The sequence below is a fragment of the Tyto alba genome, unplaced genomic scaffold, assembly GCF_018691265.1.
Source record: "Tyto alba isolate M040663 unplaced genomic scaffold, T.alba_DEE_v4.0 Super-Scaffold_23, whole genome shotgun sequence".
Classification (NCBI taxonomy): Eukaryota; Metazoa; Chordata; class Aves; order Strigiformes; family Tytonidae; genus Tyto; species Tyto alba.
Genome location: NW_024881297.1, coordinates 11,018,852 through 11,046,563, shown reverse-complemented (window position 1 = coordinate 11,046,563; position 27,712 = coordinate 11,018,852). Strand labels below are relative to the sequence as shown.

The window sequence follows — 27,712 nt, the reverse complement described above, 5'->3', positions numbered from 1 at the left end:
GGCTGCTTTAGCTTGCCACGGTTGCATGTAGCTGTGATGCTAAATTGGAAGCATTGCTGCTAGCAGAAGGCTTCAAGCAGAAGAAATATTGCATCCATCCACACAGTTGGTTCTTATTCTCTGAATTGTTCAAAGACTGTGAGTGGTTCTGCCACAGAGTGATTATGTGACATTTGTTTTGACAGTCACATGTTCCTTCCTCAAAATACTATTTATCCAAGAAGGAGCAGTAGAATTCAAGGTGCCCAAAAATGCAGGGAGGTGAAGATTTCCTAGACAGCTAAGACAGCAAAGAACAGCCACGTTCTCTTCTGCTCCACCTCGTGCTTTCCCTGGGGCTCTTCACAGTATCTGAAAAGGGTTGTGATATGAGGCAGTGGATCCTGTGATCTCCATCGTGTTGACAGCTTGCAGGACTGTAGTGAACATTTCGCTGCTCCACAGGGAACCGTTCTGCGTAGCCAGGCAGGTCCCGGGTGTCTGTGCTGGCAGTCCACTAGAAGGTCTTAGGCCTGGCAGAGGTCTGTGAGTCTAGACGATCTTAATCTTCAGTAGAAATACGACATAAGTCAGAGATCAAGGAAAGTGCATGGTTGAAACTAAAAGGGGTAGGTTGTGAATTGTTTTTTATGTCAGGAGGCAGCATGGGAGAGAGGGGGGTTGTCTGTGAGCCTCTGAGCATGATAATGACTCCCTTCTTCCCCGTGATTTATTTCCAGGGGTAGGGGGGCGAGGCTCATAATCTTAAAGAAAGATTTAAAACCAAACGACTACAAAATAAGATTTACAAGTTCTTTAAGCACTTGTTTAGGAGCTCTACAGAAGGATTCCTTATAGCTGTGTAACATTTGAGTGTGTGTGGTATGTACATCTCATCTGTAGAGTTCAAAGTTTTTAAGAAATATGTGCTTGCCATCTCAATTGACAAAATGTAGTTTTTCAATATCTGAATCAAGCAGTTAAGTCAGTGATGGAACTAGTGATGGAGGAACTTAGTTCTTCAGAGTCTCAGTTTGATGCCCTACCTACTTGGTCACTTTTCTGAGGGGTAGCATGTCTCTGTACCAAGGTGGGTTTTTCAAGGTTCTGAAAAGAAATACATGAACCATGGAAATACAGCTGAATTAACAATTCATGACCATGATGGAATGAAAATAAAAAGTTAAATCTCATTCATTTGAATATAGTGTAACACTGCCATTTTGGGTAATGCTGTTGATCCATAGTACTTAAAAACACTTTCCTAGAGAGTTCAGTTCAGCACAGATCCTAGTTCAGGGTCATGGGAAGCTGTGATAGAATAATGCGCTCAGGATCACTAAGCAGACTGCTGACAGAAGCAGTAAAGAACTTGGGATTCCCAGCCTACAACATGGTACTGGACTTTGCTCCATTTGTCTTGAATAGCAATTTTATTTGCCCAAATATTGCTAGAGTTTAATTTCATTCAAGATGATTTTAAACAAGATTTTCAGTCCTAGTTTTCGGTTGTATTGCACAGATTATTTTGCTGATGGCAAAAATAACCCATAGCTAGTGTAGTGCATTTTCACCTTTATGTTTTTACAAAAGGCTTCTCTTTCAACAAAAGTATATCAGCATTTATTCTGAGATGCTTCTTGTAACTTGAGTTCATACGGTTGCCTATAAAAGGGACTGCTGCTTAGCCCTGGTAATTTCCAGTCCAGCAAGTGGTAAACTAGAATTTAGAGACAGTGAGTGATGGACACATTTCTTTTTCAGGCCAACAGAATACCCACTTGCACCTTGAAAACAAGAAAACAAAATAAATCAAGGGAGAGGAAAAAATTTCTCATAGAGTTGGGACTTGTGATAGTTTTAAAAATGTTAAAAATTTTATTGAGTTGTTTTTCTTGTAGATTTTTCTCATTTAGTATGTTATAAGACCACAACTATGTGGCTGTATCTTTGCCATGACTACTCATGAGCACCTCCCAAACAGATTAACTTCATAGAAAATTCCATTTTCTTTATTTAAGATCATAGGCCCACTTTGAAGAGGTAATTGTGTACAAAGCTTTCACGTGGCAGGAAGCATCTGCCACATTCTGGCCCCCACGGGACCCACTGTGATGCTTCTGGGTGACTGGCATAATTACCCATTGTTGTAGTATAGTATGATGCTGTAAAAATCCCAAGCAAAGTAGGTAGTTGTTAAGGAAATTAAGAACCCTCATTAATCATGAAGTTAGTTATAAATAGTCTAGTGAACAGTTTCCTTGTTAAATATATACATGTTTGAGTGTCTGAGTTGGACAATGTGAACATATTGCACATCCTGATACAGCAGAAGCACCACACCATCCTGAAATAAAACTTCAGAGAAACAGTTAAGATATTTGTGACAATAGGACCTGACATTAATAATAATATTAATTAGAAGTTGGCAACACTGCAGTGTTCTACACTATTATGATTGTCTTGCATATTCTTAAATAAAGGATCGCTCATTTTCTCAGGCTTTAGGACGAGTAGGCATTGAACTTTTCTTCCCAGTGTGCTTAATGCCTTTTTAAGGAAACAGTTTTTCATATACATATAGTCATGCCATTCCATTGGCTTGTATATAGGCTTAATGTTATGCTTGATTTTTTTTCCAGTGAACAAGTTAAACTTGCTAGCTTTTTGTTGTTGTTGTTTTGTTTTTTTTTTTTTTTTTTTTAAAAAAAAAGGGAGGTGATCTCAAGTAGTATCCCTTGGCCTTCATGAATCTTAGTGCCACTTTAAACTACTAATCAATGAACATGCCAGAACACTGTACTTTGGTCTTAAGACAATGTCTTTGTTATTTAATGTTTTTAGTTCATCGTGCTTTGGGGGCTGTTTAAATACGGACATATAGAGTTACTTGCAAATTAGAGCAGTCGAATAGTATTTGGATGATTAATAGCTTTGGTATTTTCTGAATAGTTTTTATGGCATTTGGCAAATATTTTATGAATACCAGTGAACTTTAGCTGTCAGATGCAATTGGACTTCTTTATAATCAGATTTTTTATCCAATTAATTCTTAATTTCTGGAGCATTCGAAGTACCGGTGCTCTGAGAGAAGTTACTTTGAGGAGAAAAAGATGTCTAAGAAAACTGGGGAGCCTCTCTTTAGATGACTGCTTTTTATATTTCATAATAATGAACAAATAAGTTGATTTCAGCTTGTTTTTATTGCCCTAAAGAGACTGTAGTTATCCCCATCCATGTGATATCACTGACTAGAACTAAGCACGTTATTGATATTCCTATTCGTTGGTGGATACTGGTATGGAAATGGATATGAATGTTGTATAACTAAATACATGTTTTTAATTAGAAGTACCTTGGCAGGAAATAGTCTTAATAAAAACAGAGATGGAAAAGCAAATTCAGGATATTTGTAGAGTTCTGTGCTGAAAACCATATACTTGGGAATCAGAGTTCACTGGGGTGAGGAAGAGGTGGAGAAAGAAAGGGGGAGGTTATTCTGCAGAATTGAAAACCAAATAATAAACCCTGTGGGAATAAGACTGTGAGCTTCAGCCTTGTTTTTTAAGGAAAAATTTACACTGGTTCTGAGTACTGGAATTCTTGGACCTCAGTGCAAATTTCAGAGAAAAGAGGGAAAGGTGTATTTTTAAATGGAAATGAGAAACTACTGTTAACATATGTCTCTCTGAAAGTACTTTTGTGGATGCAGGGCACTTATGTAGCTGTTCTTGCCTTTTGCTCTCCTCCTCACTATTCCAAGTAAAGCACTGCTCTAGCATTCCTATGTCTGATCTCCTTGTCTCATGAGGATTAGTCCTGTTGGCCAGGAAACAGCATTAACAGATCACACATTTCTTAAATTTTATGTCACGTTAGTAGATTTACCTTAAAATTTTAAGCCCTAAATAGCTGGTATTTGAATAGACCATTGGCCTCTTTCGTGAGGATGTTTGCAATTTCCTGATGTAAAATCCCTTGCCAGCAAGCCACGGAGCAAGCAGCCAGTCAGAAAAGGAGTGTTCTTAACAGAAATCTTGTTTAGTGCTTAGTGCTTCAGGGCGATAGTCTGAAAACAAATGAGGCTCTTCAGTGAGTGGCTTATGTCCTCAAAGCCAAAAATGTTAAGACCCACCTACTCTGATGCAGGAATTTGCTGCAGTGGGACCCCTTCCCCCCCCAGTATTATGCTCCAAGTGTTTCATGGAAAACAGAGAGAATACATTAACCGATGGAAAAACCAAAACGTTTTTCAGTTTAAACCGTTATTTGAAACAAAATCAAACATGTGAAATGAACTCTTCTCCTGATGACTTCTCAGACAAAGGCAGCATTGACACACACTGAAATGCCAGGAGCAGAATTCATGCCATCTGAGTGCACTCTAATGCTAGATCCATAATCGCTTGTTCTGCTTGGCAGTTTTTACAAGCATCTATTTGTTAGAAAAATAGACTTCATTAGTGGTTTTTCAGCTCAGAGTGCCCTTGCACAGTATTCGTCTGATAGAATGTACAGAAGCTGAGTTTCTCTATCCTGACTGTAGCACTTTGCATTTCACAGGTGGTGACTTGACTGAACAGTGCAAACATCTAATTTTCACTTCTTGATTGCTTGGTTTCACTTGCCATAAGTTACTTGGGATTTTTTCCCTTGTAGGTTGGTGTTGCAACCGAATTTGTTTCCTTTTCAGTTAAAAAAAAAAATATATATAAATATATATATACACCCTATATTTTTTAACCCAGATTTATCTTTCCTAGAATAGGCCTGTAATTTAAAAGCATTATCTTATGTGAGTGCCTAAACACTAGATGAGGTAAATTTACCGACTGCACCCTCAGCAAGTTTGCCAGTGACACCAAGCTGTGTGGTGGGGTGACATGCTGGAGGGCAGGGATGCCATCCAGAGGGACCTGGGCAGGCTGGAGAGGTGGGCCTGAGCAAACTTCATTAAGTTCAACAAGGCCAAGTGCAAGGTCCTGCCCATGGGTCGGGGCAATCCCAAGCACAAATACAGGCTGGGTGGAGAATGGATTGAGAGCAGCCCTGCAGAGGAGGACTTGGAGTACTGGTGGATGAAAAGCTGGACACAAGCCAGCAAGGTGCGCTCGCAGCCCAGAAAGCCAACCCTGCCCTGGGCTGCATCGAGAGCAGTGTGGCCAGCAGGTCGAGGGAGGGGATTCTCCCCTTCAACTCTGCTCTCGTGAGACCCCCCCTGCAGTGCTGTGTCCAGCTCTGGGGCCCCCAACATCAGGACACGGACCTGCTTGAGTGGGTCCAGAGGAAGCCATGAAGACAATCTGGAGCTGGAGCAGCTCCCCTGTGAGGCCAGGCTGAGAGAGCTGGGGGGGTTCAGCCTGGAGAAGAGAAGGCTCCGGGGAGACCTTAGAGCAGCCTCCCAGTGCTTAAAGGGGGGGGCTACGGGTAAGATGGGGAGGGACTCTTTGTCAGGGAGTGTGGGGATAGGGTGGGGGGTAACGGTTTTAAACTGAAAGACAGTAGATGTAGATGAGATGTGAGGAAGAAATTCTTCCCTGTGCGGGGGGTGAGGTGCTGGCCCAGGGTGCCCAGAGCAGCTGTGGCTGCCCCCTCCCTGGCAGGGTTCAAGGCCAGGTTGGACGGGGCTGGGAGCCCCCTGGGCTGGGGGAAGGGGGCCCTGCCCGGGGCAGGGGGGGTGGAGCTGGGTGATCTGTAAGGTCCTTTCCAACCCAAACCATTCTATGGTTCTATGAAATCTGGGCCTGTAGGTCTAAATCACAGGAACTGTGTCCGTCAGTATTGCTGGCATTGGAATGCTGTTTGGAGTCAGGCTTTTCATAGGGACCTACTGTCCTTTTACCTTCACTAAGCTTCACACCCTATGACGCTTACCTTTAGTGATTATTTCTGAATAGAACTGATGTTGCAGACCAGTCTGCTGTACAGATGTGAGGCACTTTCTGTTCCGTACTATATTCAGCCCATTGCTTCTCGGAGGTACTAGAATGTTCTCTTGGAGAAAATTAGTGAGGTTGCTTATGAGCAGCACCAGGAATTTCAGTCACAATACTTAAGATTCTAAAAAAGTTCTTAAGTTCTAAAAAATACTTATTTCTCTTCACAGATCTGGCTTAAGATAGTGACAGAACTGTCAGTTTTTAGATAAAAATTAATGCTTTTAAAATTCCTAATGATTTTATTAAAACTGCATCTTTTGACAGAGTGAGGGGTGTTATTAAGGGCTTTCTTTGCCCTAGCTCATGTTACTTTATCTTCTTAAATGGGCAAAAATGGGCTGGAGGTATTGTGCACTACAGACACATATAAGTAACCTCAGTTCTGTGATTCTGATCTCCCCTGCCCTTCTCCTTTGCCTGGTGTCAAGGTCTTTTCTGTTGCACAGAATAAGCCCCTCAACAGAGATTAGCCCTTTTGTTTTTTGTTTTGTGGGAAGGAAAAAATAAACCCTGCACAAACATTTTAATTCTCTGTGATATGTTAAACTAGAGGAATTATGTTATCCTGGCTGGTCGGTGGCTGGCTGTTTTGCCACCAAATTTATTTAGGTTGAACCGTCTTTCAGCAGCAAGAGATGAAAGCTCAGTGAGTTTATTTTATGCTGGAACATTTTGTATGTTCTTGTCTGATGCAGAAGAGAAATATTGTAGGGAACTGTCCTTATTTATATAGCTTTTCTGAAAGTGTCAGAATGGTTTATAAGTGGTAAATTAAGTATGAGGCAGGCAGTTACATAATAGCCACATTTTTCAAATGGGTATAATTGTAGTTCCGGAAGGTTAGCTGCACAAGACCATGTAGCATCATTAACAGAAGTAGAAATAATGAATCATAGCCCTGAGTTTCTTGAGCTTGTCTTCTGTATTATGGGTTTCAGGCACTTCAGCTGATGTTTGGCTATAAGAGCAGAGAGATTATGAAGTATACACTTGTTAAATAATTTCATCAATTCTGTTACCTCTGCTAGATTTCTCACTGTACTTATGTGCTTGTATGTCAGTGCATCGATTGGCATTTTAAACTGAGTTGTAGTGGGCCAAATTTCTTTCAAATCAGATTTGAAAACTGTGGAACATAAAATTAATATGAATAGGTGATGATATTAGGCATCAAATTGTTCTTAATAAAAGGTGTTTGAAATTTAACTTCCACATTTGTTCAATCGATTTTAAGATCTTGGTCTTTCAGGCAAGCTTTTATCATAGAGTTGTAGGCAAGGTTCTTAAAAATATCGAATCAGCTCAGAATGAACTATTCCAACATGTTGGGTCATGCTTTTGACTTAGCTCCAGTCAACAGCATACTTTACAGAAATGCTTTGTGTACCACTTTACAATCTGGGTCTTTGGTCAGCATTGCCCAACTGCTTGGCCTTTCCATCAGCACTTCGAGCCATTTAAGGGAGCATCTGATTTTTGAAACTGGAAAGAACTGTCTGTGTGAAAATCCTTTCATAGCTTTTTCTTTTTAAGGGAGTTTCTATGCAGCACAACTAGTAAATAAATAAATTTTGTCTTACCTGCATGGTCTCTCAGAAGCACTGTGCAGAAGTTGAAATACAGTACAAAACCTTTCTGTTTACCTTACTTGTTGTTACTTGATTATTCCCAATATTTCAGTGATAACAGTAACAGAGCACTTCATATGCAAAACCCTTGGGGTAGAGATTTGCAAACTTCTGGTGTTTGTTGCCAGGTTTACTTTTTTACAAATCATTCTCACTCATTGCTAGTAATACCAGCCCACATCTGAGTCTGTACGAGACCTTTTCCATTTTGTGCTGTAGGACAGCTTTCTAACATTATCAGACTTAGACTTTTCATTTGGTTTATTGTAAAGATTTACCTTTCATATGGATTCTTGGTGTACCACTTGAAGGCACTCACCTTTTCTAACATTACCACTTTGTCAGATACACTTTCATGAAAGGTTAGTGTTATTTTGCATTATTGATCATATTGATTTAAAATAGACAGTGTGACCTGAAACACTCACAGAGTTTGGTCAAGTTGGTCAAGGACTTACTTTTTGGGAGAGAGGTTGCCTGTAGGGAGCTTATTGACTCTAATGTTCGCTTAGTTCGTACTCTCCACCTTGTTACTAGATTAATCTGAAGTGTTATGTTGTGTGATAGTGTAACATAGGGGAATGTTACGCAAAGAGCATGATAGTGTATGATAGCATAACAAAATGGGGACTGATTAGTGCATCTACTGCACTTGTATATAGGTATATACAATTTTAAAAAGGTTTAGAGAATGTAATTTTATGACATGTTCATTTGTGGTGGAGGTTGAGTTGTGCCGTGGTGGGGGAAAGTATGCAGGCTGGGAGCTTGGAAAGGAAGTCCCCCTGGGTCTGCAAGGTCAGAGGTGGTTTTGGTACAGCCAGATACAGACCTCTGGGGAACCAGTTTAACAAACACAGTGTGGAAAAAGATTTTTGGGGCTTCTCAAGTGGGAGATGCATGGTGGATGGGACACATCCCAAGAGTATTGCTATTTGCAAAGTAATGTTGTGACTAAAGAGGATTTAATTTCTTTGAGGGTACCTGAAATATGACTATTCTGTCATGCTAGATATTCCTCAAATATGGAATGTTATATGTAATGCAATCTGAAACCAGTTAATAGTAATGATCAGTTATGATATCTGTTCATGCACTTTTTAGCCTTTTTGTACACCTTTTATGCTTGCCTCCGACAAATTGCTTGCATGCAATGTTTTCTTTGTTTCTGGTTTGGTGCTTAAGCCCTTAGTGTGATACCTAGCTAGACTGTAAAACTCTCCTTCAGCAGCTTGCTTGTGCTTGTGGCGTTAACCTTTCTGCAGGGGATTATGCTGTTTATGTACGAAATTCCATTTTCCAGTTACAAGTAGAATATTATTAAGAGAGTCTTCTTTTTACCAATTAGGTCAAAGTCCTAAAATTTTAAGACCTAAACCACATGGTTTAGAGCGAACTGATTCACAAACCATAGGTGACTTTACTACGAGAAGAAAGGGTATGTACTTTAGCACTGTATATGTATATGGAGCTTTATAGAAATAAGTAAAACAAAATTAAGAAAACTGTTCTTTTAGAATAACTATAACTCTTGTATAGTCTTTTTCTTCTGTTATAATCTAAGATCACGGATGCGTTTTCCTTGCCAAGCAAAAGGTTTCCTATGTAAGGAATTAAAGTCCTTCTGGCTTGAACAGCTCATGGAAACATTTCCTTGATGTTCACATGGATGTTCTGATCTCTTAAGTTGTAGCTGTTCATATTTTGGATTTACTTTTGTTTGTTTATTTAGAAGCAAGTATATATGACTTACCCATAAATTGCTTGAAATCTCTTCTGTTAGGTAGTTATCTGAAATCACAGTTTACTTGGGTCTTCTGCTGTTGGCAAAACAATGAAATGAAGCAAAATATTGATCCTCTGACCATTTACTAGTACAGAGATTTATTTATGCATCTTAATGAGCATTGCAGTTAATCTGATGGGCTTTATTTAAGGTGCTCAGGTGGTGCCTTATGTACAAGAAGTAGAGGAGATTACAAATAATATTAAAAATCTCACAGAAGTGTCACTGATCATTACCTTTGGTTATTAAAGCCCATTGCAACTGAATGAAATATTCCTGCTGTTCTCAATGGGCTTTGGACAAAGTCCTGACTCTGCTGAAGCAATACCTTGCCTGCTGTTTATACCTGCCAGGTAGTCTCAGGCCTTTACAGAGGACTTGAGCCAAGCTGATCATTTTTGTGTCACTCATGCTTTAGTATCATCTTGCCTATGTCAAATTTGGTTCTGCCACTCTTATCTTATATGATACCTTATATCTTGAAATAAATGAGTTGTAGTTCCTCTTCTGAGTCTGTGGTGACAGCTTTTTATGAGCAAGTGAGTTAAAGTGGCAGAATTACTGGAGTAGGCTTGATATGCTTTGAGTGCATAATTATGACTTCTTAACAGAGAAAAGGAGAAAACTGGGATACTAAAGACAGATACTTACCCAGAAAATTTGAATTGGGAGTCTTTGTTTTCAATATACAATAGCTGACTTTTCAAGAAACTCAATCTGAAGAGTGATTATAACAAAAGTAGAAAGAGTACCTTTCTGCTTTTTCTTTGTGAGAGTATACTGATTAAGCAACTGATTTCTGTCCGTTCCTCATGTGGTCATTTATGACAGCTCTTACTCCACATGAACTAGTGCAACATGCCTGACATTTGATCTTGGTAAATCTGCTAATAGGCAGCAAACTGATGAATGGGGGGGAGGTGAGGAGAGGAAGGGGTGTTGTTATAATGACGTTGAATTTTATTTTCTAAAAACAGTTTTAGGGAGGATGAAGTTGATGTTCAAACTCTGTCAGCAGTTTGACTGTGTGATTTTAACTTTTTTTTTTCCCCCCATAAGTCCTTTTATACTTTTGTTTTGTTTTTTTCCCTAACGTTTGGGAGGGTGAAACGTACAAGCTGGAGGGGAGGGATAATGCGTTTCTCACTAATACTCTATTTGTGGTTCTGTTCTGAAAATGGAATTTTAAAATGGCACCTTTTCTAGAGCAATGTTAGCTGTCATTAGTGGCAGATACACACCACTACTCTCCTTCTCTGTTGATAAGCACTGAAGCAAGCCAAGCACCTCTTGGAATTGAAGCTGGGTGTTGGCTCATCTCTCACTTTTGCAAACTTAGTCTTAGTTGCAGATTCTGCCCACACTTTGAGCTGTGAAACCTCATCAGCAGGGGCACATGTATGCAGCAAGGGCAGAGTTTGCATAATAATAATTGTCAGTGAGCCAAGTAAAGTACCCAGAGTTCACTCTGCTGAAACAGTCCATCAACCCTATCCTGGGCTTGTCAGTTCAGCAAGTCATTGTGGCAGAGTAAAGACAGAACATGATGCTTGCCATTTTTAGAGTCTCTTTTTCAAAACAGAATTATTACATACAAGTATATCTTGGAAAATTCTTAAATTGTGGGGGTTTCTGATAATTGAACAGTGTCTCTTTCTCCTAACTAGTATTTACAATTTTTAAAACAGTATTTTTTTTATATATTTAGGCTTTGAAAAGCTATTAAATTTAAGTTTGTTTAGGAATGTTCTGTGCTTTAAGATTGTCTGTTTCTTATATAGCAAAACCAGCTCCACTAGAAATAAAACCTCTGCCTGAATGGGAAGAATTACAAGCCCCAGTTAGATCTCCTATCACCAGAAGCTTTGCACGAGAGTAAGTTTCTTAGCTTTTCCTCATTTGGTTTAATTGGTTTTGTTGACTAGCATGTTAATAAATGTGTGTACATCTGTATATTTTTAGTCTGTGTAATACAAATTGAGGTTTCCTTTGGAAGTGTGCTTGTATACATGTGTGTGTGTACATATATATGCTTATATGCACTGAAACACAGTGTGTCTATATAAATTTTTATTTTGCAATATTAAATATAAGGGACTGTGTATAACCAAAAACTGTGGCACTCTAGTAAACTTGAATGAAAATTTCAGCTCTAATATGCTTATTTTTGTTGTTTACCAGGAGGTTTAAAATATTCGAGATGTATCTGTTTGTAAAATAATTCCCGGTAATTAGCTCCTCCAGGTTTCCCATGTCTCCCAGACCGGATTCAGTTCATAGCACAACTTCCAGCAGTGACTCGCACGACAGTGAAGAGAATTATGTATCCATGAATCCAAATCAATCCACTGAAGACCCAGTATGTAAAATCTACATCTTAACTACTCTCTTCCTGTGCAGTCCTTACTTTTAAATCATGCAAACACAAATCCTTCCGCTCAACATTATTCCCTTTAAACTTCTAGATGAAAATAATAATAAAAAAATCTCTGTAGAAAACATGTAATTTTGGTAAGATTTCACTGCAGAAGTTAAAAGCGTAATCATATATACAGAGAATGGTTAGTATACATATCTATTGCACAAAACAGTACAATACATGATTTTTTTCCTCTTCCCTAGAAACTGTTCTTTGTAGTTGTTTGTCCTGGGTTATGCACCAGTTCAGTATTATGACAACAAGGGAAATAAACTTATCTTAGGACCTCTGAGACATGCTTAAAAACCTTTATTAAAATGACATTTTCCAAGAAATGTGGAGGGAACAGGGGAAAAAACCCAGGATTATATTTGTTGGTTACGTTCTGTGAAAACTGAGCTGTGTGTGCTTTTATTCGCATTCTTTGAAAAAAAAAAAGAGGATAGAAGTGTTCTTTGTGTATTGAGTATCTGTTTTCTCCCCTTTGGGGGAGAATTTTCTCAGATAATAAAGTTTCAGAGATTCAGTTTGCAGTGCAGTAAGTGAAGAGTGAGTTAGGAACAGTTAATGATGCATGCTGTGGTTTTTGGTTGGGGGGGAAGGAGAGAGAGAAGAAGAACCAGTAATGGTATTTTAAAGTAAACGAGTAGCAGTAAACCTAGGCCTAAACTGACTTGTGGTCCAGAATACCCCTAAAGCTCTGGAGGAAAACCTGTATCTCGAGCTCAGCTTTTCATTCAGTATAGTTCAGTGCATTCACCACACTTATGGCTTGGGTTCTTAGTAGGGAATACAGCATCATTTTTCATCTTTGAGGCATGAGGGAAGACCTTCTTTGGGGAGGGCCTGTCTAGCACCCTTTTTGTTCTGTGTGTTTGTCTGCCTTCTTTCTATGGCATGTGCTAGCTCATTTCACTACACCCCGGACCCCCCTCCTCTGGCAGTGCTGTTTGCTTCCCCATCCCCTGCTGCTCCGGATACCCTCCCCAAGCCCCTCCAGCTCACCACTGCTGCCTCCGGATGCTGCCTCTTGGGTCCCCCTGAGCAAGCCCCTCCTGCTGACTTCTCTGCAGCAGCTCGGGCTCGGTGCAAGCTCAGGAGCCCGCGGAGCATCCCGGCCTGTGCTTTGCACCCTGTCTGACCTGCCAGCCACGCAGGCGCAACTTCCCGGGTCAAGTGCGCTTCAGCAGCGGGGAGCTGATGACATAAAAGTTTAGCCCCCTCTGTTGCAGGAGGCATTGGTAAGTAATCGGTGGTGTCTATTTAGCAGATGCAAAAAAGCATCCCATTTTACACAAAGTTTTAGAATTGCCTGTGCCCACAGTCCCCCCTGCAGCAGAATCGCAGTTCAAATTGGGATTTCTGTCGATTGTTACAATGACGTTTCAGGGATGTAACTTCAGTGCCAAGATGGTATCATTAATATCCCAGCTTAGATGGCCTGGCATTAATATCTTCTGTTTGCTTGCACTGTTCATTCTTTAAGGTTGTTCTACAGATTTCCTCTCATTTTCATTTACGTATATTTAAAGTTTCTGTTTTCTAATGCATATGTTCTGCCTGTCTAGTCTGTTTGAAATAACATAATTATTTTTTGTTTAAAGAGTAATAGCTTTTTTATTTATGCTGGAAACACTGATACAGAACCCGATTTTTGTATGTTAAATATGCAGAAATTTGTTTGGAGAATTTGGGCAACCGAAAAGATCTCCGTCTCAGTTGTTTGTGTTTGTCTTTGTTACCACTTAATGAGTTGGACGATACAGAGATAAATTCAATTTTAAAAGCCCAGCCCATTAAGCTTTAACCCATAAAATATTTTATTTCCTAGAGAACCTGAACGTTTCCAGATATCTCAAGGCCTTTGTTTTAAAATGTGCCAGTTACATAGACGTTTTGGAAATTTTTATTTGTTCCAACTGCATCTTACAAAGAAGTCCATATTTTTCCATCTTTTTCTGTCATCAGCTTTGAAGCATCTTGTTTGGACGTGTCATACTTATGTTTTATTTAATCAGCAATATTCTGCTTTTTCTTTCAAGTTGCTGTCAGCCATACCCTTCTGTCTTTCCTTCTGCCTTCCTCTTCATTTTTTGCTGACTGCTGCCCTCTGTCTTCCTTTTTTTTCTTTATCTTTTAGAGAAGAGTCCTTCTATTGTACTGTTCCTATAACACCTGTTAAGAGGGAGGGATCAGGCTGGGAGAGGACAGAGGAGGTGAGGTTGTAAAAGTCTGGGCTAATTGAAATTTAGGTATATACAATGCAACTTCAGTTCAGGCAGCCCTACACAAATTTTCCAAAGTTCTAATATTTTGATCTTATCAATGGAATAATATTTTCTGATTTTCAGCTTAATCGTAATGGCTTTTGAATAAATTTAAAAAGTTTCCTTTGAAGTTTTGGCAATACTGTAAGGCTGAAATTCTTGTAAGGTATTTAACAGAAATTTAAAGAAATAAAAAAGTTTGTAATTAAGTAATGCTAAATTTGAGATGTTGCAACTTCATTTAAAAAGAACAAACCACACTCTATTCGTATCTCATGATGTGAAAGGTACATTAGATGGAAGGCACAGATTGGTTTGGTGGCAACTTTAAATTTGGGGGGTTGGTTTGGGGGGTTTTTCACCCCCCGTTGGCTTTCAACTCTGTCCCAATTTTGACTTAGAGTGTATCCCCTTGTTATACAGTGTCAATAAAATTTGCATAGTTTACCAGATTACAAGAGCTCTCAGTCAGTTCTTTAATATTTTGGCAGTATATTTATAAGAAGCGTATTTGATAACGTGGACCATTAGCATGTATGTTTGTAGCTGAAGTTATTTATATTATCATTTCAGAATTTGTTCGGAAGCAACAGTCTTGATGGAGGAAGCAGCCCTATGGTAAAACCTAAAGGAGATAAACAAGTAGAATATTTAGATCTGGACCTAGATTCGGGAAAATCTACCCCACCTCGTAAGGTAAGCAAATCTTCAACTCTTGCATTTCTGCCATCAGGAGTTTAAACTTTCTTCACAAGTAGTGGCTGGGAAAGAGGGAGCCTCCAGCAAGATCATCTTACCCGGTTTGTCAACCGGTCAACTGGAGAACCTATGTTAGACCTTTCAGAGAAACCTGTGCTTGTTCTATCAGTTTGGGACATCTGCTTACTTTTTGTTGTTAATTTATTTTAACATACGCTTTTCACTCTGCCTTGCCTTGCCCAGAAGAAGAGCAGTGGTTCAGGCAGCAGCGTGGCAGATGAAAGAGTTGATTACGTTGTGGTCGACCAGCAGAAAACGCTAGCGCTGAAGAGCACGCGAGAGGCATGGACTGATGGGAGACAGTCTACAGAATCTGAAACACCTACAAAAAGCGTGAAATGAAAATACTGCTTTTTCTTCAAAGAACAGAAAGGAGGGAATTTTGAAGAATTACAGAACCACAATGGCAGTGGTGTTCGACTGTACAGTACCTGATTCGCTGGTGTGTGAATAGGTGCTTGACCGCGTGGGATGGAAGCCAAAGGACACTTCGAATATATCAGAGGAAATTTAAGATCGTAAATTGGCTCTGTGGTCTCTGGAAAAAATTGCAACCTGTAAATAACATGTAAAATAGTATTGCTTAGCTTTCGGAAAACCTTTTGTTCTGTAGTTAACACGTTTGTAGTATTACTATGTTTATGCACTTTTTCAGTTACAATGTTGGTTCAGGTATTCCCAGTTAGTGTACCTTAACACCTGATTCATCTGGAGAATTTTTTTTTTCCTTACACTACTCATTCCTTACAATGTTAGGTTAATTAAGCTATATGTAGATACAGAAATTAATATTTGAACTTCATTTAACAACTTAAAATTGATTTTGCAGAAATACTTTCACAATTGAATAATCTACTTGAAATACCAAGAGATGACCGTTAGTTACATACTTGTTTATATTTAATACACGCAAGATTATTTGGAAGTCTACAGGTTATCTTCCTAACAAAAATTGCTGTGAGTTAATAATAATGAACTGTATTGGGTTTAGACCTACAATCCTGGCTTATATGTTAGTTGTTAGTGGTGGAACTTCTATTGTATTTTATTAATGACAGTGTTCTGTGTTCAATGGGTGAAGATTCTGCAGGGTGGGATCTTACACTTCTAAAGACTGAATAATTAAATATCAAGTAAGCCTGCAAACCACTGATGGCATGCAGTAAGATTGTGATCTCACATTTATTAACAAGAAATAACCTTTATATTATTTACAGAAGGTAGAGTATATAAATCAGGTACGTACCAAGCACTATTGTGCTAATACACTGATCAGGTTTAGACAATGAACTTTAGTTTTTTACTATTTAGAAGTTCTAATGTCAGTTTTCAGTTCAAGATTAATGGGACAGTTTGACATTCACTGTTTGTAGTACTAGCAAAATACTGTGATTTTGAATTAGACATTAATTCAAATGGAAATACTATGTTTTGACACCATAGTGCCCTTCTTATGATCTCTATTTTACTTTAATCTCCTGCTTGGCCTTATATTTAAAATCCTATGCAACTGATATTTTATATCTCTGTTTTTAAAAACTAGATAATATACTTAAATGATCCCCTTGTAAACCACTTGTTGCTCTTTCCTGGTACAGGATTTTAAGCTCTGTATACTGTGATCCTTTATTTTACTATGCCAGTTCCAAATAATAATCTGCCTTGGTTTAGAAATGGTTTTTGTTATTTGGAAGAAGATAGAATTCTATAAATACATGAATGAGTTAGGTCTAGATAGAAAACTTACTAACACTTTTTTTTTTTTTTTTTTTACACAAACACCCTCGAGTAAGCAGTTGGTTTTATTTTCCTGCCCCATTGTTTTATTTTGTCCAGATCATTTAAAAGTTGAGCATAGAGCTGTGTTTTTTTCTGGCATGTTGGCCTTAGTACTGTGCCTAATCTACCATTGGTTGTTTCTCTCCCCTCACAGCCACAACCTACAGTATGTAAATTATCTTATTCTTAACAAAGGTTCTTTTAAAATTAGTAATATTTTGATGCTTTGAATGTTCATTTTAAAAAGAAACTAAACACAATGCATTTTGAGGTGAATTTTAAATAAATCAAGTTGTTCGGTTTTGATGTGTAAACTCTGTCCCGTGAAACGGCAAACTGATGTCAGTGCGTCTGAGGTGCCTGGATACCAACCACACTTTTTCAAAACTGTAGTTTACCTCTTCATACCTGTCAAAGAAAGCACAGCTAAAACAATTTCCAAAATGAATCTCTGATTTAAAACCCTGCAGCAAGCGGCTAAATGATCTGAATTCCCAGTCTTGTGGGAGCCAGAAGTGATGTGAGCCAGGGGACCATGATGGCTCAATCAAAAGTAGCTCAAATCCATAAAGATTCCAGAGCTATAGCTCAACTCTGCTTTGACGGTCTTCTATCCAGTAATAACCTCTTCTTCACTGATGCTACAGTTGCAGCACCCGTAGGCATGGTGAGTACTTGGTGACTAATGATAGTTTTGTTTTAAGACAGAGGCTTTCAGCATTTTGTCAGTGCAATGACAGCAGTGCATCTCCGCGGCTGAGATGCCTGTATTTTGTTAACAGATGTGGTTAGCTAATCACTTAGCTGTTTATCCTACGTAATTATTTTGGTGCTTGCCACTGGGGAGAGGAATCCATACTGTGGCCTCCTGCACTTGTGCATGCACCCAAGGAGTAAGATGATCTTAGAATATTTCAAACTTGTGTTTCGTTATTCTCTGAACAGACAGGAGAATTTGAGGGAGGAAGTTTGGAAGGGCTGCTCATCTTTTACTGATCCCTAACCCATCTGTCCTTGAAGCATCAACCAACTGCACAACTATGTATTATTTTTAAAACTGTCTGGGGTTTTGTAATCAAGCAGCGATACTTCTATTTAGATATCTATACTATTTTTTCAGATGTTGGGAGCACCTCTTATAGCAAGGTATAAATTGGTTTTCTAGGCTGGCCTGTCTTGTTGAGCTTAGTGATAGGAGGTGGATTTCCTCTGAGTTTGCTGATATCACTCCTTGGTTGACAGATTACACTGATTCTTTCTTCATTTTAAATTTGGCGGCATTCACAATATTAATTGTTATTATGATTGAGAAACCACTCTTCATTTCTAGGTTTTTTCCCTTACTTTAGTTAAGGAAAAGAGCAGTTTTCAGCCTGTACAGAAAGAACAATGCTTTCTAAGTAAAAGTCTAAAATTTCTCTTTAATTGGTTTTCTAAGCAGTTTTCTCACCCTGATTCCAGTAATACATTTTCTCTGCTTACGTGTTGTCCAAAGTACGTTCACAATCAGAGCCACGATACTAACTTGGGATGATACATCTCATTTTCACCTTTACATCTAGAGTGGGGCTTCATGCTGCAGGTCTGTCTGAGCTCTTGGATAGTCTTAGGATGTGCATATTTAATTGAAAATGTGAATCCTAAAATTGTAGGTGGTAGGAAAAAGCTAGACTGATGTTAGCCTTGTGTAACTTTCAGTTACTAGCAGTGTGAGGACACTGTAGAGGGATAGGACCCTGTAGAGGGGTAGGTGGTGGTGGAAACTCCCGTAGATATGGGTGCAGAAGTAGTTTGTGAATGGTGTTTGTCAAGTGTTCTTTTTCAAACAGGTGAGTTCTTTCTTGTTTCACTAAACAATATGTTACCAGCTGTGGATATAGTTTTCATTGCTGTATGTGTCATAAACAAGAGTCATCTTAAACTGCAAATATATGTGTGTAACGTAGGTCTTTTACAAATACACAGAATTTTGCTTACAAAAATCAAAAGAAAAATTTAGTGCCTCATGCACTCTAAAGATGGTTTGGTATCACTTCACACTATAATCTGAACAACATGTTTTCTGGTAAGTACTAATGGCCACACTTCCCTACACGGTGACATAATCACTATTACCTCATGAAGTGCAGGTACAAACACAGCTGTTCTGTTAAAAATTTGTAAAGTGACACTGAGAAAGATGAAGAGGTAAGAAGGTGATCATTAGTGTTTTTTACTCAGAACTGTATTTATATAAAAAAAGTAATTAACAATCCATTCACGTTGGCAGTTGTGACATAGTGCCACACATAGGGCGTACAGACAAATTACAATCTTGCTCTTTTAATTAAGTAATTTAGAATTCATTGCTCCGTGTAGCTAAATAGGGTGTGATGGGCAGCTCTATAGCTTTCACATTGCACTATGGGCTAAGCAAGATTTTTATCAGTGAAGTTTAAGCTTAGCTATTACTGACTGCAGCAGTCAATTTACATATGTATTGTAGTCTTGCAAAAGTACTTTGGAAACTTAGCAGCCCTGAAAAAAACCTTCCATTCCCTCTTTTACTATAGAGATTTGTGTTACAAAAAGCCTAAAGATTTGCTCAAGAAAAGGTATTGCCATGCAATGTCAGCGTGCAGTTTTAGAAAGCAGTAATGTCATTTAATCTGTTTGGATATTTTACACCTGTAGCTCTTAAGAAGCTGAGCACTATCCACAGGTGAACTCAAATTTGAAGATTACCTTCCATTTTTCTTGCATCTGCTCTTGGTCTCTGTATATTGCACCAAACACCACGTCTTAAAGTTTGTTTCCTGTTGTCTGTCATACCACATGGGAATGCCAATGTGGTCCACAACCACGAAGAAAAGTGTTTGTCCAGCAATTGGTATAATAAATACTCCACAAAAACACTGTGTTGATTTGATGTAGATGAACCAAATACCAAATCGAGATGTTTTTGTTTCAACTGAACAAGCGATTTGGGTGCGGATTTCAACCTGATGGAGTGCAAAGTGGGTCGGAAAGAAAAAGTGCTTGAGATGGTTATGAACATTAAAAGTTTCCCAGGATATTTTATGGTTCAGCATCCTTGATGTTAAGTTTCAGTAACAAGAGTGGGAGAATAGCAGGTATCGGATACGTGACCAGTTGAAAGTCTTGTCATCTCTTCGTTAGATAAACAGAGCTAGGATGTTCAGATGCCAGTGGTTTTCTTTTCAGATGGTCTTCGAAATAAAATTCCCATGTTTTATTTGAAAGGGCCAATGTATATTTGCTTCGACTTTTTTTGTAAGAAACAAGTTAGCTGAAGTGTACAGTTGTGTAATCTGCAGTGTACAGTTGTGTAATCTGCAGTGTACACACATAACTTAAGAAACACTAAACAATTTGGTAAAACCAACTTGCAATATAACTATCTCACTGTGATGCCAAATTTAGTAAGCCAGTAGAATTAGTTTTCAGTTTCTAAACCACATGGCATGGGCCCAATGCCTTTTACTTCTGTGTTTAAGAACAAAAAGGTAAATGTTAGGAAAAGTTAGTAATTTTGAAATACTGTGGTTTGGTAAAATGGAATAGAAAAAAAATCTCATACAGTTTAGAACATAAAATACAAAGTTGTTAAAATGGAGACTCAAAATTTTCTTGCAGTTATAAAGTCAGCTTGTGTAGCAGTCATCATGATTCACTCTTGAAGATTCTTACAGGATCCATCGTCATTGGCAGGCCTTTTCCTGGTAAGTTATATCTGCAATGAAACAATAAGTAAATGCGTGTCACAAATTTTGAAAAAGGCCAATCCTACTATTATAATAAGATTTTATTAAATGCTGTGAGAAGTTCTTTTTGGCTGGTGGTAGGTGCTAGTGTGTGTGTGGGACTTGCGCAGGGTACCCAGGTGACTTGATTGAACTTTGGGAGACGGTATGAAAATCCAGTCTTCCGAAGACATTTAGGAGGTGCTATACAAAGTAGAACCAGGCTTAGGATTAATTTTAGAATCGACTGAGCACTTTTAAGTATGAAATAAAATTATTTTGATTTGGAAAAATAAAAGGCTTACAGTAGAACATCTCAATATTTTATTTAAGTTTATCTGTAGACATTGCGGGAGAGTTGAGCTGTTCTCGAACTAGCTGTAACTAGCCAGTGACTAGCTGTATAATCCAACAGTGCCACTAGATGCCCAAGGAACAGCACCTAAAGCTGAAGGTGAAGTACAAATTTCTATTCTAAAACGCTGCTTACGGAAGATGTGTTGGTATCTGGAAAGCTGATCGTTGGTACTGAATGCGAGCAAATACAACTGGGCAGCTGAAAGTTGCCTTTACTACATTTTTTTAATCAGATGGCCAAAATAAGAGGAAAGTGTAATCATGCCTCATTTTTCCTGAATTCCTACCAGACTTTAAATTATCTAAGGTTTCATGGTTTTATGCTATTTTCAGGGAATTTACTTGAAAGAATCACTAGTTGCTTCTGTGCACTTGTGCTGTGGATTTACACACTTGTAAACTATGCAGACTAGCTGAAATGTATTTGTAAGATATTTTTTTCCATTACATGGGAAATCCATTGTATGATCTTTTGAGGAGCAGACTTTAATATTCAAGGCACCAGTGTATCCTGTTTAAGTTAACTGGAAGTTCCAATAACTTTTTAAAAATAATCTTGTTTCTGCTAAGGTATATAAATATAAGTTTAGGAACTAAATTCTAAAAATACTGCTTAACTGTATTTTTTCCTGCATAGATGAAAGAAGTGATGATCCTGAAGACATTTTTACCATTAGCTCTGCTCACTGACAGCTCAGTATGAGGGAGCACAGAATAAACTTAGCACTTACATAACTTTTTTTTTTTTTTTTTAAATAAGAAAAAGAATAAAGGAGCCAACCAGGATCAGGATTTAGCCTCTGATCTGCCTTGCGGTGAGTTCCCTTTGCCTTGTGTGCAGTGGAGTGCACCTACCCCCAATTCCAGCGCTCAGCTGAGAAGCGGGGACAGAAATTCTGTGGCCGGCGCCAGAGAGGCACCAACAAGGTTTGGAAAAGCAGCGTGCTTAAAAACTCTATAGTGGAAGAAAAAATTACTTTTTGGAGAGGGTTTGGTGGGTGGGGGTTTTGGTTCCGCCCTTGTAAAGGGAATAAGATAAAATTGAGGATTGGGATGCAAGTATACTTGGTACGAGCCTTTACAGGCTCTGGTGCATCTTGCAGTGAACTTCATTGTTCACCCCCAGTTTTTTGTAGTGGTATCTTGGCTAGTGTTTTTTGTAGAGTAGCCTTGCATTTGCTGTACCAGGAGGAGGGCCATCTTTTAAAGGATGGGACTAGGGATCAGAAAATGTTGGCTCCCACCCTTTCTCGAGCCAGCCATCCAAGCTGCCTTGGGATACAATCCCATCAGGAGACTGATAACTTTGCCTGGCTGACTCCCTTCGGGTCAGATACTTCGCTAGAGCTATCAGTTCTGGGCATACAATCTGTCAGATTTTTTTCTCTTGGTAGTTTTTATCTCCCCTGCAGCTGAATACATGCTGTTATACTTTCCCCAAGACACTTAGTTCTTTGGTGAAGTCTTACTTTGATTTCTTGTGTCTTTCTGACATGATTTTTTTCCCCAAATATTCTGCCTAATTAAAGGAGCTTTGAAAAATAATTACTTTTATAAGAGCTGCTCTGTTTTTCATGAGTGAGCAGAAGTTTTTTTAACATATCAGATAATCTCTGTTCTTATTCAGAATAATCACTAATGCAGAAAGGAATTCAGATAATGTATACAAGCTAGTAACTCAAAATAAGTGAATATAGCCTAATACAAAATGTGTATTCATGTCTAATGTCAAGAACTTGGAAAATACATGTGGCACAAAGCAAGCACAGTCTACAGCATGCATAAGAACGCACTGTTTTTGCAGTAAGAACTGTATTGGAAGCCCCTGTATGACCTATTTATTCTGATACTATAGTTACAGGAAAGTAGGGGCCAGATATTTGTCAACATGAGTTTAGAGACTAAGTGTTTTTCAAAATCTTTCATGAGTATTTGTTTAAATACTTAAACACTATGGGGAAAATATAGGCCTAGGTCACAACTGAGAAGAAACAATGTGGCATAAGAAGCGCAAGTAAGCCATGGAAATCAGATTAAGATGCTATGGCAGAGGCCTTGATGTAACAAATTTGGGTGTATGGGCAGGTACTCATGTATCTGTGGAAGCCCACTAGAGCAGTTACTTTCAGGGATAAAATTGCGGATGTGGTTTAAATAGGAAAGCTAAATTCTTGCTTAAGAAAACTTTTTCAGCTTTATCCCCTCTCTTTCAGTGAAGTCCAGGTTTATATCCAGCTTTTTCAAATCCCTTTTTGCTCTAAGAATGACAGCACCAGGAGGAAATCAGGTGGCCTAACTGCAGTGCTGATAGATGAAGTGACTTTTGCAAGGGAGCCTCTTCCCTTGCGTTGCCTGGCCCTGGTTGCCGTGCTGTGAGGTGAGCAGTGAACTTCACAGGTGCAAGCAAACAGGGTCAGGGGAGAACCCAACCACGGAGAGCGAGGGGCATCTGGAGTTTTGAAAAGGGAAGGATCTGTGTGTGTAATGAAGTGTATGTGTATTATTTTGTATATAATAATGTATTTTACATATTTTTAAAAACAGTACTTTTGCATTTTGGTTGAGCCTTTTCAGTCTCATCAGTATGCAAATAAAACCTGAAAAGCATTTTATTTATTCTGGATTTCTTCTGTGAGAGTGCTGCTTGTTATAGCATCTCTATTCTTCGAACATTTCTTTAACAAGTATAGTTGACAGTATATCGGGGTTTTTTTTTGCATGGGTAAATGTTATTGGTAGAAGGGCTTGTTTTAAGCTGGACACAAGCAGAGTCTGACATGCAGTGTGGATCTGTTGCTGTTACCAAATTTTCACTGGTTTGTGGCTGTGCAAAATTTTAAAGATTTTTGGTCTTCACATGTCACCATTTTTGTAGTCTGCTTTTTGAAGACAGACCTAAAACGTAGTAGGCTTACAAATGTTCAGCACACTTTAAGCACTGCAGATGAACTCCCTGCTGTTTATTTCCTATGAAACACTAATTTTGCTAGGATGGTTACGTTGTAATTTGAACAACTTCAGTGTCACCTTCACAGTACTCAAAATTTAAAGAGCACATGGATAGACATTTATACACTTACATGTGGCAAACTCTAAAACATTGTTTCTATTGCATTAAGGAATCTAGTGAAATTAATGTATAAATATATTTTGAATGTGTTGATGGGGGGGCTTTTTACCATGAAAATGAATGCATTGTCAGTTATGATAAAGCTGTACCTTTGCTGATGGTCAACGACTTTTTAAAATTAATTTCTTTAAACAAACATAACATGATTTTGATGGCTGATTTGACTGCTGGTTCTGTGTATGGGTATATATCACCTGTCATCTGCAGCACCATTAATCTGAGACTGGAAGAAAAATGGTGGGTTTGAAGTAGACCTAATTATAATTAGCTTTGGATGGAATAGTCCAGCTCAGCTTCAGTGTTGTGAGGGGCTAGAAAAACTGGCAGTATCTAATCTCACTCGTGTAGTATATTACTTTTGCATTTTAAACTAAACTTTAAAAACAACAACAAAATCCCTGAAGATCTGAATGAAGACCAGGCTCTCTCCTCTCTCCTACCTTCCTGAATCCAAATCAGCCACATGTCTGATGGTGTGACCCCAAGCAACTGTTTCATTACTTTAATTTCCCAAACTTTGGGAAGATTTGCAGTGCTGATACATGTGCAGCATTGCCTACTAGCGTAATTGCTTCACAGCTAACTATCATTTAGAGTTGCTCTTACTTGTAGTGTTTCAATTTCTTGTTTTACAGGAAGTCACCTAAAGAATATTAATTAAAGCTACGAGGACACAATTAAGCAATAAAATTGAAAGACATGTCACCTGAGAGATTTGACAAAAATCTGTAATTAAGCTGTTCTTTAACTTCGTAAGCATGTTAATAATTAGTTCTCTCTACAGTGTAGTACTGGCTGAGGGAAGATTTTTTTTTTTTTTTTGCCTTATTGTGTATTTGACCGTATGTTGCTGTTCAGCACACTAGTAATGCCTGTTGTGAGCTTCTTTATGCTGCTGGTTGCTTTTAATTTAAAGTCTCCATATTTGGGCTCTGTATGGACTGTTAGGATTTTGTGTGTTCATGAGCATCTTCACATTAACTTGGAAAGTCCTCTTTCCTGGTTTGGTTGGGTTTTTTTGTTTGGTTTTGCATTTTTTTTTTTCTGCATAGTCTTCTGTTCTGATTTCAGGACTGTTATTATCTCTAAATAAATTTAGAACTTTTAGTCTTACTTTGCACTTTTGACAAGAGATTTTAAAAAATTATTATTATGCCTGCCCTCTGTACTTGTTAAAAGTCTAACAGGTTGCTTTTATTTTTGCCTCTCGTGGAGCCTTTTCCTCTGAGCATGGTGGAGATTTCGGTAGCCCTTCTTGCTGTTTCACAGCATGTTTCTCTTCACTTGGAAATAGCTTGTCCAAAATTCTGAGGTAGGAGTTGAATCCTGGTGATATTGCTCTCTTGCAGTGATACAGGGTCCATGGCAACTTTAAGTGACTAATACTGAATAATGAAATAATGGATGGATAAGAGCTAGAGTTAGGATTTTTATTGAGAAGTGAATCATCTATTCAGAAGCATTTGGATCTCTAAAATGGTATGTCATTACTATCCTGTTAGTTATCCAGAAATACTCACATGATATTGCAAGTTGTATACAGCTGCAAGACTAATTTTTTTTTTCCCTACCTTTCACGTGGAGAGGGAAAAAGAATATATTTATGTTTCTATTGTGGAATTCATGTTTCAGCGAGGAATATTTTTTGATAATGTTTCACCTTTTGTGAAGGAAATATTTGAGGCTGGTATTTTCTTGCATATTAACTTTGAAATTTAAGGAAATAATATTTTATTTCTAGGGTAAAGGCAGAGTTTCTCAGAAGTAAGGGAAATGGAGAAGCTAAAGCAGTATCCAAGAAGAGAAACAATTTCGAAGTAGAGATGAATGATACCATAATAACCTTTTCTGATACCAGGCATTCAAACATCTCAACACCACCCACTGGTTTATTTTGCCGGATGGCCAAGGATGGATGAGATTTGGATGGAGGTGGTGCTCTTCTCCCTTCTCCCCTTACTAACATTTTTCACCTTCTCCATCAAACCAGATCTTACCTGGCCATTCTAGTCTGATTATAAAAGATGGTGTTGAAGGTGCTGAAACATCCTCACCCCTCTTCCTAAATACCTGACTCATTCCCAAGGCCCTGCTACCCTGCTTTTCTTCAGCAGTGATCTTTCACGTTTGGTTTTGAGTGCTTCGCAAGGGAAGCAAGACAGTATGAAATGGGGAGGGGGAGTGTGTAGCATGCTTCCCACCCTTACCTACGCTCCACACCCACCACGCAGGCAGCACTGCATCATCTGAAGCAACTCTAGAAGAGAGGAGGCAGAAGCTGAGGCAGAGCAGATTAAAACTGGACATGAAACTATGCTGGAATAGTATAGGTGGCTAAATTAATAGAGCTTGGTGTGTAACTTGCTGATGCATATATTTAAAAGTTAAAGCTATATCCCTGAAGGCAAAGCCTTCAGCAAAGCTCAGGGACTGGATTTTCATCTGTGATAAGAGATGACAACAAGCAGTGGGAAATATGTCAGTAAACTTATTATTAGCTGAGAAAACCTGTTCTAGAAAAATTGAGATTTTCTGGGAAGTTATTCTTCTGAGTAGTTCTGGCAGAAATGAAGTGACAGAGTCTTTTGTAAATGTCAAAGCCAATCATTTTAACTTCAAGAAACTGTAAAGGATGTCTTTAATAAAAAACAATGGAATCAATAGTTATAATAATCGTCGCAGAGATGGTCTACTTTAGTTGCTGTTTTCATGGTTACAGTAGTTTCTCAGGACGTGGGAGATGCAGCTTCACAAACCTGCGGAGTACACTCACAGGCTGCATCTCCATTAGCACTACTTGTTGTTGCAGGTGTACCTACAAATGTAACGAATCTGCAGGAGCGGATCTGTGGAGCTATTCGGTTGATGCAGAGTACCCCTTTGCCCACGCTGTGCATGGGGCTTTTGCTTCAGAGTAGCCCAGGTCTGGCCCTTTGGACTCAGCCCCCGTTAGCAGTTGGAGTGCAATGGTGGTGCTCTTAAATTTATCTTCCTGTATAGTTTAGTCCATTTTGTTCACTGTGGGATTCTTCTGGCATGGGCGCTCTGGTACAGGGTACCTGGCAGGGTAAGTGGGGTCGAGCAGTGAGGAGCACTCCTCGCCTGAGCAAAGGTAGTGCAAGCAACCATGTGCCCAACAGTATCCTAAAGCAGAAGTCTGATGCTTCAAGCCAGGAGCAGACACGATGTTTTATTCAGCTAGTCTATAAAACCGCACTTCTATATCCTACCAACTTTGTCTGGGGAGGGACTGTGAGGGAAAGTGAGGGACTGACTTGAGCAGTGAACTCTGGCACCCTTCTTGGTGGATGATAGAGGAGTCCTACTCAAAATTCACTCTCTCCTGCTGGAGAGATGTTCTGTTAGATAGCCATAAAGCACTTTTTTTACAGAGACCTGCCGTTTTGTAGCAATGCTGTTCTCACACTTTATTTTGACGAGCGCACGGGTTACATTTCAGCAATAAGCCTTCAATGACCTTGTCGGGATAGCAGCGTTGTGAGGCTGGTTAACTTTAACCCACCTCTTGCTTTTAACAGTGAAAAAGCGTAATAAGAAACATATGCGGTAACAGGAGCAATTTCCAACAACACTCCCGGGTTAGTAACGTTAGTTCGAACCCCCTTTCCCCCACCTCCTTTAATTACACAACACTGCTGCTCCCACCAAGCGACCGGGGGTGACCGGGGGGAGCGAGGCTGCAGGACGCTCCGGCCAGGCCCAAGCCCTGGGCTGAGGGGCGGGGGAGCGCAGCGCAGCCTCGGGCTCCGCCGGCCGAGCCGTTTCCTGAGGGGCTGTCGGCTCCGCTCCCTCGGTGCCGGGCCCGGGGCGCCTCCGCCGCCCTTCCCCCGGCGGTTGAGCGGCCCAAACGGCCGCGCGCCCCCTCACGGAGCGGCGGGGGAGGGCGGGGCCGTCAGTGACGTCAG

General features: G+C 39.2%; 1 protein-coding gene across 4 annotated transcripts in view; it reads left to right on the top strand.

Annotated features, from left to right (window-relative positions):
• Window positions 1-16,548, top strand: part of GAB1 (GRB2 associated binding protein 1) — a 102,582-nt gene extending 86,034 nt beyond the window's left edge. For 2 of the 4 annotated variants that reach the window (XM_042796529.1, XM_042796526.1), the window contains exons 7-11: window positions 8,895-8,984; window positions 11,114-11,207; window positions 11,568-11,691; window positions 14,592-14,714; window positions 14,961-16,548. In XM_042796529.1, coding sequence (XP_042652463.1) covers window positions 8,895-8,984; window positions 11,114-11,207; window positions 11,568-11,691; window positions 14,592-14,714; window positions 14,961-15,119 — 590 coding nt within the window. In that variant the 3' untranslated portion in view covers window positions 15,120-16,548. The remainder of the gene's footprint in view (window positions 1-8,894; window positions 8,985-11,113; window positions 11,208-11,567; window positions 11,692-14,591; window positions 14,715-14,960) is intronic. The other 2 variants (XM_042796527.1, XM_042796528.1) reach the window with 2 other exon arrangements.
• The last annotated feature ends 11,164 nt before the right edge of the window (window positions 16,549-27,712 follow it).